Source organism: Monodon monoceros, unplaced genomic scaffold, assembly GCF_005190385.1.
Source record: "Monodon monoceros isolate NGI ecotype Baffin Bay Population unplaced genomic scaffold, NGI_Narwhal_1 Super_Scaffold_3, whole genome shotgun sequence".
NCBI lineage: Eukaryota > Metazoa > Chordata > Mammalia > Artiodactyla > Monodontidae > Monodon > Monodon monoceros.
The window spans coordinates 37,021,670-37,042,815 of NW_021703780.1; the positions used below are offsets into that span (position 1 = coordinate 37,021,670).

Consider the following 21,146-nt stretch of genomic DNA (forward strand, 5'->3'; position numbering starts at 1 on the left):
CTTAACCACTGCACCACCAGTGAAGTCCCTGTTATTTTTTATTCTTATTTTTATTTCTGTCTTCCTGAGGATTGCCTCATGTACTGTGTAGCTTAGTGGCCAGCCAATGATCCTGATCAAACAGAGCTTGTCTTCAGCCTCCTCAAGCCAGTAAATCTTCTGTTCTCTACTGACAGATCTGTGTATGGGTGGGGAGTGTATTCATAGTTTAGGCCATTTTCAGTCTTATCCAGCTTTTACTTTCTGCCACATCCTTTTGTATTTCCTCTGCACATACATAAAGCCTCAGGGGTGGCCAGGAGTGTGTCGCTGACTTGGGCCCTCTCTGATCTCTGTGCATGCATGCAGCCTCAGCCTGGAACATGCTTGCCCCAACCAAGACTACAACCTCAAGCTAGCAGTGCCACTGGCCCTCCTCACTTCTACCTCTGAGATTGTCACTTTCACCAAAAACACTGTTGGGTGTGGCCACTGTCCTCTGCTCCAAATTGAGTGAGCCCCCATTGACCACAGCAGAGAAGGTGCTGGTCCTGACTGTCCTAAAATTTAGAACCTCTGTGTCAGATAACCAGAAGGAGAGTGTGATGGAGCAGGCCCAGGCCAGAACATCACAGATTCTCACTATTCTTACCTGAAGTTCAGCAGTTTTTCAAGCATAAATGGTTCTCAGATTGTTGTATAATTTTGTTTCGTTTCTGGGGAACTGAAATGGTTTTGTCAATTTTTCTTTATGTCAACTATTCCTTTTGTCCTGGTTTCTTTTGGGGTAAATGATATGCTGATCTCTTCACTTGGCCATACCTGAAAGTCCTGCCTCCAGCTTTCTTATTTTAAACGCTCAGTATTTTCTAAGGAAAAATAATATGCAAATATAGCCTGTACAAGTACTGTGTGTTCATTCATGCCTTTACCTCAAAACACAGACAATGTGCAAAAAGAGAGTTCAAAGGGAAAAGTAAAAGCAAGAACCTCTGCTACTTGCATAACTTGTTACTCTATACATGGCCTGTATTATGTGTCAGCAATAATAAATTATCTTAAATAATATCCTGTAACAGTTACCTCAACTGTTAGGTTTGAAAATTCCTAGTCCACACTTCTAGACTGCACACTTGCTCATGTTACACAAGGCCAAGCTGCCTTATGGAGAGTTAAGAATTTTCATTTGAACTGTCTAGCTTGCAAAACCTGGACCAAAAATGGAAACAATGTACTTCTGTTTGTTTTTGTCTGATCAACAAAAATTCCTCGAGGAATTTCGATAGCAATTCCTCGAAAGCAGCAAAGATATCAATGTGAGAAACACACTGATCACTCGGTGCAGAATTGCCCAGTGGCTGGCCAGCTACATAACACAAACATGGAAGACCGTAGTCATGTATTATCTAGTAGTAAATCTAATAATACTTAAATTCTGAAGGATGAGTAGAAATATTTTTAAATATCTACAGCAACTTTAATGTGATATGAAAATAGCTGTGGTTTCTATTGATGGCAAAGACACAGATAATCTAATGTTCTGGGGCTTGTTGCCTACTGTATTAGTTATCAATTCTGCATAACAAATTGCCCCAACATTTAGTAGCTTAAAACAACATCTATTATCTCACACCATTTCTGAAGGTGAGGAATCTAGGAGCAGCTTAGCTCAGTAGTACTGGCTCAGGGTCTCTCCTGAGGTTGAAGTCAAAGTATTGACCAGAACTACAGCCATCTGAAGGCTTGATTGGGCTGGAAGATCCACCTCCAAGCTCACTCAAGTGGTCGTTGGCAGAAGCCTCACTTCCTTGATGAGCCCTTTTTCAGAGCAGGTCAGAGTGGGAAGTGCCCTCTTATGTCTTAGAGTTGGTTACTGAGACCCACAGAAGCTGGGTAACTGGCTGAAGGTCACAGAGCAAGAAAAAGGTAGACTTGAAGCTCAGACTCTTCCCCATCACATTTGCCACCTACACAAGTAATGGAACCTCATGCTGCCAACTCAAACCAAAAGAGAATGTTTTGGAAGGATACAGGCCAGCTCACAGGATTAAGGCAAGGCTGGACCAGGCTGTGTCAGTCTTCTGACTCAGGTGTAAGCAACAGAAATGGCTTCTGGGTACAGTAGTTAGAAACAGAATATATTGAAAGGATTAAAAGGATATATCAGAAAGAGGTTTAGCAGCTATGCGGCCAGGAATAACACCCCAAATGGTACTACAGAACCAGTCTGGTGGTTCTATAGTCACTACTGCCACCAGCACCTGGGCATGAACAACAAAGCTTGTATGGCAAATACCTGTGACTATGGACAATGCTGCAAGCACTACTGTCACGACTGCTTCTAGAAACACCTCATCAGCCACCATTCTCACAGAACACGATTCTGCTTGTCCTAGCATCTTTGCATCACATTTCCAGTTCACAGCTTGAATATGCCTAATTAAGGGATCCTTGTTCTGTATGCAGTTCTAGCCACAAGGGATTCTGGGAAAGCAAGTATCTGATACTTTCAGCTTCTTTCTGGGGAAGTGGGCTTTGCTTCATGAGGAAGGGAACTAGTTAATAATGTGAAAGTAGTTTGGGTGCTGGATAGCCAAAAAGAAGGACAAATGTAGGTGAGATAGATGCAGGAAAAGAACAGGAACCAAAGACTTTTATAACAGCATCTTAAAATAATGCTTAATTTGTTCCTGCTGTTGCAGCTGGAGATTAAGGTGGAAGACAGAGGGGGAGATTACGAGGTATAATAAGAATATATTCTCAAAAATGAAGAGTTCTGGGCTTCCCTGGTGGCGCAGTGGTTGAGAGTCCGCCTGCCGATGCAGGGGACACGGGTTCGTGCCCCAGTCCGGGAAGATCCCACATGCCGTGGAGCGGCTGGGCCCGTGAGCCATGGCCGCTGAGCCTGCGCGTCCAGAGCCTGTGCTCTGCAACGGGAGAGGCCACAACAGTGACAGGCCTGCGTACCGCAAAAAAAAAAAAAAAAAAAGTTCTTATGAATATATTAATATACTATTTTTAAAATTAATATACCTATAAGAATATATCTATAAGAACAGTGTATTAACATATATATTAACATTTATATATAAATTATAATTTTATATTTGAATAAATTTATTATATAAATAAAACAATAATTTATTATATAAATATATACGATCTATATAATTAAAAAGAACAAAATTATTTTCATGAGGGAGAGTGCTCATGAAACAAAGCCCATCATTTTATTTTGGGATAAGGACATCCATGTTTGGTTGTAGAACTGTTCCAGCCTTTAAATACTAAATCCACACATCAGTTCTCTGACTTCCAGCTCTCTCCTTCAAATACTGTTCTTTGACCCTGTAGATACCTCCTGCAGGCCCTGGACTCATCTACTGTCTAATTATCATCTCCCTCCTGTCTTCATTTTTCACCCTAACCAGTCTTGAATCCAAGATCCATCACTTCAACCCCATGGCACCCCCTTAACCAAAATCCCAACTCTGTAATGTGTGGGTGTGGGTGAAGACACACCCAGTATGCTAGCTCTTGTGTGGGTAGGCAGCACTGCTAAACCACTTCCACAGAATCTGATAAAACCTTTGTGGGAAGCTTTTGACCTTTTGACCCTTTATTAGGATGTAGCTCACAATGGCTTTTTTCTTTTGTTCAGGGCGTAAACACCTAGAGCAGTGCCTAGTAAAAAATGGGCATCAAATAACTATTGCTGAATAGAATTTATTGGAAATATCCAGAATTCAAATAGCCACTAGATGACAAAAAAGTCACACCAGATTCACGTATTCACAGAGCCCGAAGGAGGTGGACAGCAGAGATAGTGGGTCTGGAAATTGGATTTAATGTGGGGATCTAGGTTAGACTCTGGTAAAGCAACAACACGCTGAAAATACCACTTGGAGATTAAATTAATGAGCTCAGGTAACCCCTGGTGGGCACATTGTTTGGGGATGCTGCAGAGAAAGAAAGTCCAGCAACTGAGCATTTATTGTGCAGGATTCATAGGCTCTTCTAAAACGAAGAAATCAGCTAAACAAGACAGTTCATTACTTTTCATCAACACAAGGCCCCATCTTCTCCTCAGGAACTCCTACTCCTACTGCCTCAACCCCCATTTATGGAAAAAGCTAAAAGAGTTGACCAGCTGGGAAGTTTTACTGGTGTTCAGAAGAACAAGCCCTTGGCCTACGCTTAACAATGGCAGCATTCTGCTCAAATCAGGCCCTGCATCTGTTAACAAGACTGCTTCTCTGGGTAAGAGACAATGATTGCAGGATTCTAACCTTCTTAGATACTTCTTAGGTTAGGACCACAATGCAAGTTAGATGTCCTTTCTCTTAATTTCTATGTCAAGCAGATTTAATTGTAGAATTTTTTAGAGGCCTAGGGGAATGAGTTGTTGAGACAAACAAACCTAGGGCACCCCTGAGTTATCCTTAGATATGAAGTGAGGCGATTCTATACAGAGTCAGGCTATAAAAAGCAAACAGGCAGTGGGAGAGACCTGCCCATCCCAGGCACTCTTGCAGATGTGGTGAATGCCTGGATGGTTGTTCACAGAGCAAAAAGTAGTGAGAGAGAAGAGCTGGAGATAATGAGGGGATTTAGGTCTTTCTATAAAAACAGCAGTTTCAAATCAGAAAAACAGATAACAGGTATCCAGCTATCCAACCCACAAAGGGCAAAGTCCCCCACCCTGGCACAGCCTGATTGCTGGGATGAAGGCTGCCTAGAGGTAGAGTAAGCCCTTTATAGGTTAATGTAATCAGATGGATATGGGACACCTGCCACTCACTGCAAAGCACTTCACAGAGCTAGCTGGCTGCATTCATCTGCTTAATAAGGCCAGAATCTGAAACAAACCCTCTTTACCCAGTTTCTCAGAGCCCTGTTTTAGAGAACATGCCTTTAATTAGAGCCAGACAGCACAGTGGTGGGGCTCAGCTATACTGTGGTTTGGTGCTTGGTGCATGGTAACTTTTCTGCCTTTGGTGCAAGGCAGAAAAGTTACCATGTATCTTTCTAGGCAAGCAAAATGTAGATGGTGTTTAATATCAGATTTCCCTCGAGGAAAAGAACATACTGTAGCTTGGAGAAGTGATTTCAAAGTTTGGGTTAATTTTTGGTTTGTGTCCTTTAATAATAGAACATTCAAGTTTATGTTTGTGAGCAGTGCAATAACTGGAATAATTATTTAGGCCTCACTATAACACATCACGGTATTTTAGAGATGAAAAAACTGAGGCTCAGAGAGGTTAAGTTGCCCAAGGTCACACAATTACAAATGGCAGGGCCGGGATTCAAACCCAACTAGTCTGACTTTCAAATATTTTCTTTTTTCTTTTCTTTTCTTTTTTTTAAGTCTGTATTTAAGAGCTCACTTTCTTAACCTGTGTGGCACACTTGGGAGGAATGTGGTGTTCTGGAAGGAGAGGTTGCAAGTCACTCTTGTGTCCAGCAGCCAAGGAAGAGAAGGATCATTCTGTGAGATCAGTCTCTGCAGACGGCCTTCAGGCTCTTTGAGTTGAGATGTATCTCCTTTGAGGATCTTTCCTCTAATGATGTACAAGGGGGCTCACCGCAGAATTGTCTTAAAGAGTAAAAAGTGGGAAGCACTGGTCCCCAATATGATAGCCACCTGACCATGCAAGAACCAGTTAACTATACAAACTACACAGCTCATTTGTAGTAACCCAACACAAGTATACATCACTCAACATAAATTATGAGAATTTCAGTGGCAATGACACGAATCTTACTAGAAATGAAGTTGATTTTCTGAAGCCCTTACCTTGTCAAAATGTAAATGGCTATTCATACAAAGTGATGGTTGCACTATCTTTTTCTTGGATGGTTGGGAGCAGATTGATTTTACCTCAGATACCCTGCCTTGGCTTTACTGAAGTTTTGCACTGTAGGGTTTTGTGGAATCAGAAGCCTATTTGATTTCATTCTTATTTCAATGTGGACTAATGGACCTTTGGATGGAAGTAGTTATATTAGATTATAGAACCAGACTTACTAGACCATTACTAACAAAACATTTGGAAAAAGTTATATCTGTAAATATTTTTAAAAAGAAACAGATTGATCCTCCTTGATTTTAATAGAGAATTCCCACTAGGTGGATTTCCAGATTTCCCTTTTTTCCTTCTTCACATACCACTTTATGGGTTCTATGTCATTTTTTTTTTTTTTTTTTTTGCGGTACACGGGCCTCTCACTGTTGTGGCCTCTCCCGTTGCGGAGCACAGGCTCCAGATGCGCAGGCTCAGCGGCCATGGCTCACGGGCCCAGCTGCTCCGCGGCATGTGGGATCTTCCCGGACCGGGGCACGAACCCGTGTCCCCTGCATCGGCAGGCGGACTCTCAACCACTGCGCCACCAGGGAAGCCCTCTATGTCATTTTTGTTGCCATTATTTTTGTTTTGTTGTTTTAGTTAAAAGTATATACTCTGATATTTATTTAATAGGACTTTGAGAGCTGTATGAAGAAAAGAAAGAGGTTTAAAGCAATCTGGATCTTAAAAAAAGAAAACTGGAAAAACAAATTATGGTGCAAACACATAATGGAATAATAGGCATCTGTAACAAAGAAAGAGGAAATTCCTTACGTTCTGACATAGAACAATCACCAAGATATAACTGAAAAAAAGCAAGGTACAAAATACTGTACAGTTTGTTATCATGTGTGGAGAAGAAGGGAAAGAAGGCCTACATGTGTGTTTTTGCTAGTATAGACAGAGAAGATCTCTGGAAGGATATACAAGGAAACAGCAACACCTGTCACTTCTGTGCAGGGAAGTGTCACTGGGGGACAAAGATGACAGGCTTTTCTCTTTAGGTCCTTTTGTACCTTCTGATTTCAAAACATGTGACCATGCTGCCTATTCAAAAAATGTATATCTGGTAGATGGAGAAAAAACAATTTACAAAATTCAACATCCATTTATGATAAAAACTCTTACCAGGGATTTCCCTGGCAGTCCAGTGGTTAAGACTCCACACTTCCACTGCAGGGGGCACAGGTTTGATCCCTGGTCGGGGAACTAAGATCCCACATGCCACAGGGCGTGGCCAAAAAAAAAAAAAAAAAAACTCCTACCAAATTGGGTAGAGAGGGAACATATCTCAACATAATAAAAGCTATTTATGAGAAACACACAGTCAATATAATACTCAATGAGGAAAAGCTGAAAGCATTCCTGCTAAAATCTGGAACAAGACAAGGATGCCCACTCTCACCTCTTCTATTCAACATAGTACTGGAAGTCCTAACCACAGCAATCAGACAAGAAAAAGAAATAAAAGGCATCCAAATTGGAAGGGAAGAGGTAAAACTGTCATCATATGCAGATGACATGATTCTATATATAGAAACCTCTAAAGACTGAACAAAAAAATTACTAGAACTTATAAATGAACTCAGCAAGGCAGCAGGATACAAGATTAACATACACAAATCGGTTGCATTTCTTTACACTAACAATGAAATATCAGAAACAGAATGTAAAAAAAAAACAATACCTTTCAAAATTGCACCCCAGAAAATAAAATACTTAGGAATAAACCCGATCAAAGAGGTGAAAGACTTATATGCTGAGAACTATAAAACATTAATAAAGAAAACTGAAGATGAATCAAAGAAATGGAAAGATATCTCATGCTCTTGGATTGAAAGAATTAATATTGTTAAAATGGCCATATTGCCCAAAGCAATCTACAGATTTAATGCAATCCCTATCAAATTATCCATGCCATTTTCCACAGAACTAGAGCAAATAATCCTAAAATTTATATGAAACCATAAAAGCCCAAAATTGTCAAAGCAATCCTGAAGAAGAAGAACAAAGCAGGAGGCATAACCTGCCCAGACTTCAGACAATACTACAAAGTTACAGTAATCAAAACAGCGTGGTACTGGCACAAAAACAGACATATGAGGCTCAGTGGAACAGAATAGAGACCCCAGAAATAAAGCTACACACCTACAGACAAAGGAGGCGAGAATATACAATGGGAAAAAGACAGTCTCTTCAGCAAGTGGTGTTGGGAAAGTTGGACAGTCACATGTAAACTGATGAAGTTAGAACACACCCTCTCACTATACACAAAAATAAACTCAAAATGGCTTAAAGACTTAACACATAACACCATAAAACACCTAGAAGAGATCATATGCAAAACATTCTCTGACATAAATCGTACCAATGTTTTCTTAGGTCAGTCTCCCAAAGCAATAGAAATAAAAACAAAAATAAACAAATGGGACCTAATCAAACTTACAAGCTTTTGCACAGCAAAGGAAACCATACACAAAACGAAACAGACTGGGGGAAAATATTTGCAAATGATGCAACCGACAAGGGCTTAATTTCCAAAATACACAAACAGCTCATATAATCCAACAACAACCAAAACAAAAACCCAATCGAAAAATGGGCAGAAGACCTAGACATTTCTCCAAAGAAGAAATAGAAATGGCCAATAGGTATGTGAAAAGATGCTCAACGCTGCTAGTTATTAGAGAAATGCAAATCAAAACTACAATGAGGTACCACCTCACACTGGTCAGATGGCCATCATTAAAAACACTACAAATAACAGATGCTGGAGAGGCTGTGGAGAAAAGGGAAGCCTCGTACAATGCTGGTGGGAACGTAAGTTGGTGCAGCCACTATGGAAAACAGTATGCAGGTTCCTCAGAAAACTAAAAATAGAATTACCATATGATCTAGCAATCCCACTCCTGGGCATATATCCAGACAAAACTCTAACTCAAAAAGATACATGTACCCTTATGTTCACAGCAGCACTATTCACAATAGCCAAGACATGGAACAACCTAAATGTCCACTGACAGATGAATGGATAAAGAAGATGTGGTACATATATACAGTGGAATACTATTCAGCCATAAAAAAGAATGAAATAATGCCATTTGCAGCAACATGGATGCAACTAGAGATTATCATACTAAGTGAAGTCAGTAAGAAAAAGACAAATACCATATGATATCACTTATCTGTGGAATCTAAAATATGACATAAATGAACTTATCTACGAAAGAGAAACAGACTTACGGACATGGAGAACAGAGTTGTGGTTGCCAAGGGGGAAAGGGTTGGGAGAGGGATGGAGTGCGAGGTTGGGGTTAGCAGATGTTAGCTATCATATACAGAATGGATAAACAACAAGGTCCTACTGTATAGCACAGAGAACTATATTCAATATCCTATGATAAACCATAACGGAAAAGAATATTAAAAAAAGAATATATATGGGCTCTCCTGGTGGAGCAGTGCTTAAGAATCCGCTTGCCAATGCAGGGGACACGGGTTCGAGCCCTGGCCCGGGAAGATCCCACATGTTGTGGAGCAACTAAGTTCGTGCACCACAACTTCTGAGCCTGAGCTCTAGAGCCTGCAAGCCACTACTGAGCCCGCGTGCCACAACTACTGAAGCCTGCGCACCTAGAGCTCATGCTCCGCAACAAGAGAAGCCATGACAATGAGAAGCCTGCGCACCGTAACTAGAGAAAGTCCGTGCACTGCAACCAAGACCCAACACGGCCAAAAGTAAATAAATAAATTTATTTTTTAAAAATTTATTAAAAAAAAGAATATATATATGTATAACTGAATCACTTTGCTGTATAGCAGAAATTAACGACATTGTAAATCAACTGTACTTCAATTTAAAAAATTAAAAAACAAACAAACGGTCATGGCTGAGCAGAATCTTTGGAGCTGGTCTCTGGACACGAGTCCACCATCTCTCTAGATTGCCGACTTTTCTTATTAAAGCACCTTTCCTTTCTTTAAAAAAAAAAAAAGTATATCTGTACTCTTCTAAAAATTTATATATCCTATGCAACCTATAAACAAAACATATGTATAGGGGAAACAGGAGACTGTTACATCAAGATGTAATAATTTTTTCCTTCTTTTCTCTGTTTCTCCAGAATTTTTTGATTTGGTTATAATGGCTATTTTTAAAGTATTATTTTCTATGTTTAACTTAACTTCTTCCTTGACTACACCAGTATTTCAATCAGTAATCCCATTGAGAAAGATGAAAATGAAGACTAGGGACGCCAGAATCCCAATGCACACAGGATTCAACAAAGGAAAAACCTACCATCCCTATGAAACACATGGGGTATAAATAAAGAACTACAGAGAACTGTTCTCTAGGTAGGCAGTAAAAAGGGAGAAGAAAATACCTTTCCATCTGGAAGCAAATCATTGAATGACATAAAGCACAACCAGTTTCCTACTAGAGCTCCTCATTTTAAATAACTACTCTTCAACTTCCTGTGTTTTCCTTCATTCTCATCACTGGTAACCAAGGATACCACAGATTTCCCTAAGCTCCTATTTCCCAAACATCAAACTAGTTTTCTTTGTTTAAAATGAGAAAGCAGCAAAAGAGAAATCACTTTTAATTTTTTTAAAAAAGCATATCAAGTTCTCATAAAATCATTGCCCATGTTTGCTACATTGGGTAAAATAGATTTGGAAACCACTTCAGAACCCCAGCTGAAAGAAGGGAATTCACTCCATCCCAAAACCAGGTAGCAGTGACTCATCTCTGGAATGAAAAGGAGACATACCAGTTGGGGGCTTAACAGAGCCCATCTGCTACGGCCATGATCTTGGCCTTGGCTTCTTAGGCTGACATGCACTTGAGTCTATCATCGGATAGAGTCACTTTCTTGGTTGCAATTTATGAGCTGCCAGTGTTTACTTGTGAGACTGTCTGGGAGCTGGAAGGGAAGGAAGATAAATATACCAAAGCCCAGCTGAGCAACTGATAGGTTTTACATTTTATTTCCAGGAAATGACATTGTTTTCACAAAGAAGAGGTATGCCATCCTCTCAAAGAGAGGCTGCCTTCGCCTTCAGGGGCAGCCATAGGGATACACCCAACCTGCCCAAAACATATATCAACAGAGATGCTTCTGAGGTACCAAAACAACAACAACAACAACAACAAATTTAAAAAGCACAACAGAAATACATAACCTGTTCAGTGTAGTGAAGCAGAGTCTCTCAAGTACTCTGAAGCAGTCGGTGCTTCAGACAATGACGGCAGCAGGGATGGCCAACATGGAGGGTCGTGACGGAGGACTTCCTAACTCAGTCTCTGTCCCACGTGGCTCTATCCCATGCTCTGTCTCAGAGTGGCCCCACACCTGTCCATAGAGAATCCTCCAGACCATCCCAAGTTCCCACTGCCTGGCAGTTTTTCAAATGTCCTTGGAGTACGGTCTTCAGGACAGTCTCTTTGCTTTGGAGAGAAAAAAACAGAGAGATAAAGGAGGAGCCTGCATTTCCCTCCCCTGGCCTCCCTGCTGCCACCCTCAGTCTTTTCCCCACACAGCAGCCATGGTGAACCAAGAAAATAGACGGCAGATCAAATCACTCTGCTCAAAGCCCACTCCTCACTTCGCCAGAGTAAAAGTCGAAGTCCTTCCAAAGGTCTATAAACCCCTATACAATGTGCCCCCTGCCCAACCTCCTGACCTCACTTTCTATTCCCCGTCCCATCGTTCACTCCACTCCAGCCACACCACCTCCTTGCTGTTCCTCCTATCCCCTCTGCCTAGGACACCCTTTCCCCAGATGGCAGCATGGCCACTGCCTACTGAGCTTTACTCAAATACCACCTTCTTCAGTGACTACCTTAACTACTCTATCAAAAACTGCCAACGCTCTCCTCATCACTCCTGACCCTTTCTTGCTTAATTTTTCTCCATAGCACAAATCACATCTAACTTATTAGATTTTCACTTCTCCTTCTATTCTTCATACCTAGAAGAGTGTCTGGCACAAAGCTGGCCTTCAATTAATATCTGTTGGAGGAAAGAAGGAATTACATACACAGCAACAGGCAGGGAGAGGTGCAAGTTTTTCCTCTGTCCAGAGAGAGGGGGGGTGCGAGGGGCTATTCACTGGCCTCTAGTGTTTTCCAATAGCTGTGCTTCCTTGATCCCAGAGAAGCAGGGATCTTGGCTTACACAAAGGGCAATCTCAAGACCTTCCTTGAGGTTAAGGTCTTGAATCCTTTGGTAGGCAGATTGAAAGTGTTATTAAATTTATATACAAGGGAACAATAAGAGTTTTTGGGGGAGACACACATCAAGGGATAAGGCAAGGAAGGACAGTAAGTGACAAAAGAAGAGAAGGGAAGGAAAAAGGGTGGGGCAAAAATGGGATGTGGTGATGGAGGAATAAGAAAAAAAGCTTCTATTAATAAGTCTAATCTTTGACCCCACGGTAATTTTGCAAAGCATGAATTTTTAAGTCAAAATTTTTAGAGAATCCAGTGTTATAAACTACTTGAGTGCATGCAGGTGGACACCCCAACCCATGCCAATCTTGCTGAGTGCCACTTTCTCTTAAACACTGTCCTATGCCAGGCAGCCATGCTGACTTCATGCACATGACACCCTGGATTCTTGAGGCAATACTGGGTAGATTAAAAGTACTTGCTAACAAGTATCCTCTATGGATGAGGTCAACTTGGCAGACACTGTTACTGCTGCCATTCCCCATACAGTCCTTTACAAGGCTCTGTCTTTCAGCAAGTGATGATGGGTAACACCAGGGAAAGCCTTCCAGGTGGGCAGGCAGATACCCTCTTCAGGGACTGTGAGTTTCTCCTGTCCTGTGTCTGGATCACGTTCCTCCTAGCCTACAGGAAGCTGGCAAGAGCCACAGGCCATGTGATCTTACCTGGGCCAATCTTCCCAGAGACCACCAACCTCTGGAGGGACCTCTGTCTCAGATTCAGGAAAGCTATGGTTCATAAACCTTTCTCCCCACCTCAGCACCCCTGAAGGCCAAGGCACACTCCCACCAGTAGCCTTGGCTCAATATTATAGTATCAAGGGAGCTGGGAAGTACAGTTTGAAAAAGCCCCTGTACTGAAAATCACTGTTCTAAAGGACCAACTAGATTTTATTTCTAGATCATTTGCTTTTTTCTTTTCTGAGCACAACCCAAAGAAACTGCTAGGGAAAGCTTAAAGTGAGAATGTTAACACTCTTGTCAACCAACCAACACTTAATGAGAACAGAACAAATGGGAATGGGGGAGCAGTTGACAGAAGACTCTGCTCCAGCACCTCCCCAGCTCCAGAGGGAGATCCTCCATAGCGGATGTCACAAAATGTCTTCTCTTCAGGAAAATCTCACGTCAATATCCCAGCAAGCCACAATTACTCATGCGACAAGCACTTACTCAACATTCGTTACCTGCCCCAGCTCCAGGGCACCCTTTCTCCAAACACAGGATCTGGCATCCTAACACTCTCCTCCTCCTCCTCTCCTCTGGATAATCTGGCCTCCCAGACTTTACAAAGGATCTATGGCTAATCAGTCATGAGGCATTACTCCTCCCGTGCGGATATGGGCCTTGAAGACAACAACCAGCCGAGGAGGCCTGGAGTGGGGCTGCTCTCGGTGCAATCAGAGACCTGTGCTGCCACAGACGGGCAGGTCCTTCTCTCTGAACTCAGGATCAGAGCAACCGCTGCCCAGGAGGAAAATGGCCCTGCCAGTGTCAGAACTGTGACAATTACAGGCTTGCCAATTCTAGTTCCCAGATCCTACATTTGGTCCTTTAAAAATTCCCATGCACTGGGGATTAAACCAGCTTTCAATTGGCAAAGAAGGTTGGTATTTGAACTGAGAATTTTCTCTAAACTCCACACTGCAGCCCAATGAAGCTGCTGATGGCTCTGGCACATTTTCCTAAATCGGGCCTCAGAACCTTCTGTCTGTCTCTAGAGAAAACCTCAAAGCTGCACTCGCTGCGATAAATGCAGAAACCGAGGCTGGTGCCAGAACTGCTCTCAGCCAGTGAGTGGGACAGGGAGGCCGATTCGGTTTACTGTGTTGGCTCCTAGTGTTACTAAAAAGGCAGCAAGGCACCAGATTTAGCCTCTGCAGAGAAAAGAGGGGTCTGATATTATCTACTCTGTGGTATTAACTCTGTGTGAGGAGAGTCAGAGAAGAATTTAGGACACAGGGTTCTTCTTTCCTTTTCCAGTGGCTGCATGCATCTACCATGCTCGGACTTTTGAGAAAAAACCTGGACAGTGGGCTGGGTGAAGAAAGTACATATGGGTGTGTGGAGAAAAGGGAACCCTCCTGCACTGTTGGTGAGAATGTAAACTGGTACAACCACTATGGAGAACAGTATGGAGGTTCCTCAGAAAATTAAAAATAGAGCTACCACACAACCCAACCCAACAATTCCACTTCTGGGTATTTAACCAAAGAAAATGAAAACATTAACTCAAAAGGATAAATCCATGCCCAATGTTCACTGCAGCATTTTTGGCAATAGCTAAGATATGGAAGCAACTTAGGTGCCCATCGATAGATGAATGAATAAAGAAAATGTGGTATATATATACAAGGGACTATTTCTCAGCTATAAAAAAGAATGAGACCTTCCCATTTGCATCACATGGATGGACCTCGAGTGTATTATGCTAAGTGAAAGAAGTCAGGCAGAGAAAGACAAATACCATATGATTTCACTTAAGTCTGGAAATCTAAAAAACAAAACAAATGAGCAAACATAACAAAACAGAAATAGACTCATAAATACAAAGAACAATATGGTGGTTGCCAGAAGGGAGAGGGATAGGGGAATGTGTGTGATAGGGGAAGTGAGTTAACTTCCACTTACAAACTTCCACTTACAAAGTAAATTAAGTCACGGGGATGTAATGTAGAGCATAGGGAATACAGTCAGTAATATTGTAATCACTTTGTATGGTGACAGATGGTAACTAGACTTATTATGGTGATCATTCTATAATGCATAAAAATACCAAGTCACTATGTAGTACATCTAAAGCTAATACAACACTGTAAATCAATTATACTTCAAAGAAAAAAATAAAAACAAGAATAACCCCCCAAAAACAAAGAGAAAGTACATGGGTGTCCCCACCCACACAGAGACCCAGCAAACTTAAGCTCAAAGGCTGACCTTGGTCAAATCTGGGTTCCCAGGTCAGTGTTCCTCTCAGAAAGGAAAGAGAGAAGAAAACAGAAGGCATTCACAACACCTCAGTAGACACTTCCTAAGCCTTGGCTGTCCTCATGCTCCTCTGGCACTGTGTAGACATGTCTTGTTTGGGCCACCAAGGGGGGCACTGCTAGAACAGGTCACTGCTTCTCATGCCTCTGTGCTTATGCTAATTCCTCTGCTTGGAAAGCTACGTCCCTAGGGAACCTTTAGGACTCAGTTCAAATGGCACTTCTTCTGTGAAGCTTGCTCCCATACCTCCACCTGTCCAGGCCGAATTGACTGTCCTCTCCTCTGCAATTTTCCAGCACCCTATTATGGAACTTGTCACATTACCTACTTGCTTTTCTGTCTCCTCCGTAGACTATGAGAGCTGAGACAATACCCTGTTTATCTCTTTATCCCAGTGCATAGTGTAGTGTTCCTATAAATGCTTATGGAGTGATGGGAGGTGGAGAGGAAGAGCAATGAATTCTGCCAGATTCAAGTGGCTCCTGGGAGGTAAAAAAAACCTATGGGGACTCAAAATTGGGCACAAAGTCCAATAGTACATAGTTGTCAGAAAAGTAGAAAACACCCTGGTTTCAAAGAACTGCCTGAGGACCGCCCCACCCTCAGAATGTCTTCCTTGGGCATAACAGGCTCAACACCTGGCCTGTGACAGGCTTGCTGCCCTCACAATGGCTGACCAACAGAGGGCCAATTCCATACCATACCTGCTTGCAAATCAGCATCAGATTTCTGGCCCTACTCAAAGAGGCTGACATCTGTTGATAGGGCTAGGAGAAAGAGAGTGATAGACAGAAGATCCTGTTCTTAGCAGTGTGGCTTTTAAGCCTCCAGCTTCTCTGGACTTAGAGAAGGGAATATCCAAAGACACACATGAACATGGGTTCCCGATGGCCAGGTGGTGGAAAGCAACTGGAAGGGCAGTGAGCTTTTGGTTCTTCTCCTCTGATTGGACTTTATGTGCAACCAATTGACCTCACAGCACTTTGGCTCTGAGCTTTCCCAGAGGGTAGTACCGTACTAGATTTCTAAAGGGACTGAACATGATAATCAGATCCACTCTGCTCCTCTTTACTCTCATCTCTGCCCAATAACCAATCCTTCCGATCCATTGGCTTCCTTGTGCTTTGCCCCAGGACACATTCTTTTGCCACCAGGACATTCAAGTCTCAAGCAGAGTGGCTCTGCAACCTTCAACACAGCAGGCCCCAAGTATGATGAGATCACTTGTTTAAATTAGCAGATATTCACTATGGAAGTATGGTTCCTTGAGGAAACTCACCCACCCCTTCCCTAATCTCTTTATTTAAACTCTCTCTGGCTGGGAAACCTGTTTGTACCACATCCTGTTTATAATTTATTGCATACCCAACCCAAGATTTCTGCAACACCCGGACAGCAACTAAACTGTCTTGAACAACAGCACCATCTAGTGACCAGCAGAGCAAGCTGTGTGACCATGTGTTTTTCTAATCACATCCTTTTTTATCCCCAAAACCAAGACACATACACCTAAGCATCCCCATTCCCTGCTGGTCAAATAAGTTAATTCTACCTCAACTCTTTCTTACATGTTCATTATCTTTAACTCCCTTTACTTTTCCCAATTTCTTCCACCTCTTCCTTAGCTCAAGAATCATTTATCTTACTCTTCCCTATCCAAAAACTCTGCCTACGTTTGTAAGTCCTTTGTTGAGGGGACTTACCTCTTGTTCATACCCACTCACCTTTTCGTTCCCTGATGAGGACAATTCGTCGTTCTTTCACTTCCGAGCTCAGATTATCTACCATCTTATTAATGCAATTGTCTAGAACCAGGGAGTGGGTTTTCGACTTGATGTCCTTCCGACAAATGGGGCATTCTATCTTCCGCTTCATCCACTCACTGATACAGTAGGAGCAGAAACTATGTGCACAGTTCAAGGTGACAGCCTATAATGGGAATGTGAACATACAGATCAGAACTGTGATGCTTACTTCCCCAGAGCGGTTGTGATCTCAGAACCAACTCAGATCACACTGCCAACATGGGTTAGCTACCCTGCAAACAAATGTCACTGGACGTAAGTAGGACTAGTAAGCGTGTGAATGTCTGGTATAAATACATCACTAATTCTCTCATGAAAACAAATTTATGTCCTAATGGTGAATTAGCACCTCAATTTTAATATATGAAGGGGAACACACAGTGAATACTCAGTATACAGAATGGTAGGAGGCATCATCTTTACTCAAAAGCAGCTAAAAAAGTATATGTAAAAGAGAACTTAGGCTGGGAAAAAATGTAATGGGTTCAACTGATAGTGCCTTAAGTAAGTAAGCCTGTGAGAAGAGAGAAAGCAGAAGGAAGCCTGTATGTGAGGGGCTCCTATGAGTAACTCCAATGGTCAGCTTTCTGCCAGGACACTTTTCACTCCCCAAAACATAAACCATTCTCCTCATTACTCTCGTTTATGTACATCTCCTAAGATACAACTTTCATGAGGCTCAAAAGTCTTCCTTCCTGTTTTTAGGATAGCAGTGGAAAATAACACAGAAATCATGTATTTTTCAAATGCCAAGTTGAGACCAGAAAGCCAACTAGGAGACCTTCTCGATAACGAATGAGATAAATTCTCATAAACGGGACTAAAAACCTGTCTGATTAAAATGAAACCTCTTCCCAACACTGATTTTAAGAGGTGACCCGCAGAAAAGGTCAGGCACATGCTGTAAACCAAACAAAGTCAAGTTATTTGTCTCTTACATGTCGTGCAGATGCTCTGGGTTGGCTAACTCATCACCCATTCCAACCACCCTTTCCTTGTCTTCTTCTATTAGGGTCTGTAAGCCACGTCAAAAGAGCACGAACTGAGTTTCTCCAAAGTAGGAATCAAATGACTAGAAACTATGGGGGAAATTATGACCCGAAGTCAAAGTAGATCCAGAGCAAAAGAAACAGGTCTACCCAGGAGAGATTTTTCAGGAGGCTAATAGACCCAATCTCCCTAAAGTCCACCAGAAAAAAGGAAGCAGTGTGTGTATGCATTTTCTTTTTAAAGGAGTCTGAAAAGCACTGTCATTTAACAAATTGAGTTTAACACCTGTAGTGTAAGATGAACTGGACACAGATAGTAGAATGTGTGAAAATAAAAGAGGACTGTGCAGGACTTCCCTGGCAGTCCAGTGGTTAAGACTCCACGCTTCCAATGCAGGAGGTGTGGGTTCCATCCCTAGCTGGGGAACTAAGATCCCACATGCTACACAGTGTGGCCATAAAAAGAAAAAAAAAAAAAAAAAAGGAGAGCCTGTGCAAAAACAAGACAGGATAACAGGGAATTCCCTGGTGGTCCAGTGGTTAGAACTCTGTGCTTTCACTGCTGAGGGCACAGGTTCAATCCCTGGTTAAGGAAATAAGATCTCACAAGATGGTAACCTAGGAGAGATGTTTCATTTTCATAAGGAGCCTCAGAGTTCCTGAAATATGTTCCACTTGGCCACTGAATTCCCAGCAACCACACATCAGTGGCATTTACCCCCCTGTTCAAAGGCTGCACTGCACACCTACTCTCAGCACTGTGCCCATTCAGAGCAAAGAAAGAAGAGTTTTATTGAGCAGCTTTATTCTGATACTTCAAATTTCTAATGCCATCTAATTCTGGATTGTGCCAGAATCAAGTGGTTCCCGGGAGGTAAAAAACCTGTAGGAGTTCAACACTAGGCACAAAATCCAACAGGACATAGTTGTCAGAAAAGTAGAAAGCACAGGACATTCTGACCTGTGGGAGGGTGGGGCAGCTCTCAGGTGGTTCTTTGAAACCAAAGTGTTTTCTCCCCAACACCAAAGAGATAAAGGCTTTATTACAGCCCAAAACACTGATTCTGCCAAACAGATACTCAAGAACAAATGAAATAAGAAAAAAGACAGTGGAGGTAAAGAAGACTACAAAAACAAATGAGAAGTGACCATCTCTAGCAGTCACTTTGAAGTCAAATAGCTACAGTAAGTTCCTGGAGGAAAAACATTCTTCAGAATGTTTCCCTACAGCAGAAGCAGTCTGTGTAGCCGAGGCTCCATTCAGGGCTGGGAGAGTGAGAAGGCATGAGCCACCATTCATAATTACCTCAATGAAGTATTCTGAACAAATAATACACTGGAGCTCATTCTCTAGCACGTCATTCACATGGCTAAGAACTTCCTCCTTCTGTGCTTGCACCTTCGCCTTCTCTTCCTGCAAAAACACACAACCCCACCTGTCATTCGGGAGAACCAACGAGAATGCAAAACAGGACAGGAAGCAGGGTTAATAGTCTGCAATAGGATTCAGAAGGAATCTAAATTAAAAATTCACCCTGGCACAGCAACACGAGAATAAAACTCTTTCCGCAAGGGTTAATGTTTCTCAGAACTGCTTTCTAATATAGGACACTATCTTCCTTTTTTTCCCTCTCTCGAATTTTTTAGTATGTATTCGCATTGCAGGTTCTGTCTCCTTCCCAAAAATTAACCAAATGATAAAAACTGAAGGTAGCATACCCACTCCACCAACCACCCAAGACCAGAATGAGGCATTAGTATCCTATAGCAAACTGCAGTTCAGAGGTGAAACAAAATCATCCCAAGCAACCAAGAACTCACTGGATAAGAAAGAAATGAGGAACAGCCCATAAAGGTAGGAAGCTTGAATTAGTGTGTAAGGTCCATTCCGTTCTTTGCAGCTGCCTCTCCTATAAAATAAGGATAATACCTATGTTCCCTAGAGGCAGGAGGCTGGAGAGATGGTCTCTTGAAGTACCTTCAGGCCCCACACTCTGTGATGCTTGTCACTTCCCACTCCTGCAGTGCAATTTCCCTGTGCTTTCCCCAACAGGTCAGACTGCTTGTAGACACACTTTTTAAGGAGGATCTAGGTGTGCTCTTTTTTTTTTTTGGCGGTACACGGGCCTCTTACTGTTGTGGCCTCTCCCATTGCAGAGCATAGGCTCCGGACGCGCAGGCTCAGCGGCCATGGCTCATGGGCCCAGCCACTCCGCGGCATGTGGGATCTTCCCGGACCGGGGCACGAACCTGCGTCCCCTGCATCGGCAGGCGGACTCTCAACCACTGCGCCACCAGGGAAGCCCAGGTGTGCTCTCTTGAAGCCAACATTTATTAAGTTAGCACCTCATCTCCAAAACAGAAAGGATCAGGAGCCCCTGAGGGGGAGAGGAAAAGCCATTTAGGGTATATTTGATATACCCTAAATATTAGGGTTCATTTATTTCTCATGTTTTACTTTCTCTTCTAATCAAAGCAAAGACTGTCAGACTGCTTAGGGCAGTGAAGAGGGACTGGACCCAGTTATAAGTAGAGTCAAGTTCCCTGAAAACTTTTGAATTACTGGATTTAAAAAGATGTGGTGGTTTCTTGAAGGCTGGGGAAGAAGGAACTATGTGATTTAAACAGAGGATAAGGATATCAAACAAACTAGAAAGTCTCCGCCTTTTCTGTATTCTGCTCCAGATATGTACATGAGGAGGGGTGGGCTGAGAGATGCAATCAGACTCAGGCATAAGTTTCAGGTCAGAGGATGCAAACTGGTGGCCTGTGGACTGGATCCAGCCTGCAGACTTATTTAGTCTGGCATTCATGGTATCAAAAAACACTGAACTGTTGCCAATACTTGAAAACTGGGATACTTTACATAAACATTTGGATTTCCATCTTCAGTGGAAAACTCAGATCGGACAACACTGGGCTTGCATATCTGGATGGCAATGACTGGCTGCATCAGAGAAGAGCTGCCTCTGGGGGTGGGGGTGAGGGTGCACCTCTGCCTCACAGCTCCCCACTATGTTCTTACACCCAGGCCACTTTACTCCTATTATCGGTCTGACCCCAGTGGGCACTTGAGTTTACAACCCCTAATTTAAGAGTTCCACTGATTTGATATGGGAAATAACTACATAAATGCATCAAGACGAACTATTTTTTATTTTGACTACACCACCCCTTAGCCTATGTGAGTGAGACACTCTGAAGGAGCATTTACCACAGACAATGGACTAGACTCCAGGATGTGTCTTATTCCCAGCATTTTGCTTCTGGATAAAGGAAGGAAATAGATGTCGTCTTACAGGCAG

At 42.4% G+C, this 21,146-nt stretch overlaps 1 protein-coding gene across 5 annotated transcripts in view; it reads right to left on the reverse strand.

Annotated features, from left to right (window-relative positions):
• Positions 1-2,241: 2,241 nt before the first annotated feature.
• RNF8 (ring finger protein 8) overlaps positions 2,242-21,146 on the reverse strand; it is a 45,578-nt gene continuing 26,673 nt past the window's right edge. Inside the window, exons 6-10 of one of the 5 annotated variants that reach the window (XR_003796575.1) lie at positions 19,148-19,255; positions 16,772-16,976; positions 11,013-11,277; positions 10,601-10,753; positions 2,242-2,938 (exon numbers count right to left, since the gene is read on the reverse strand). Coding sequence is in view for 2 of the 5 variants with exons in the window: in XM_029241950.1 (XP_029097783.1) it covers positions 11,261-11,277; positions 16,772-16,976; positions 19,148-19,255 (330 nt within the window). In the remaining 3 variants the exon portion in view is untranslated. Of the gene's footprint in view, positions 2,939-10,527; positions 10,754-10,795; positions 11,278-16,771; positions 16,977-19,147; positions 19,256-21,146 lie in introns of those variants that run through there. The other 4 variants (XR_003796576.1, XR_003796574.1, XM_029241950.1 and 1 more) reach the window with 4 other exon arrangements.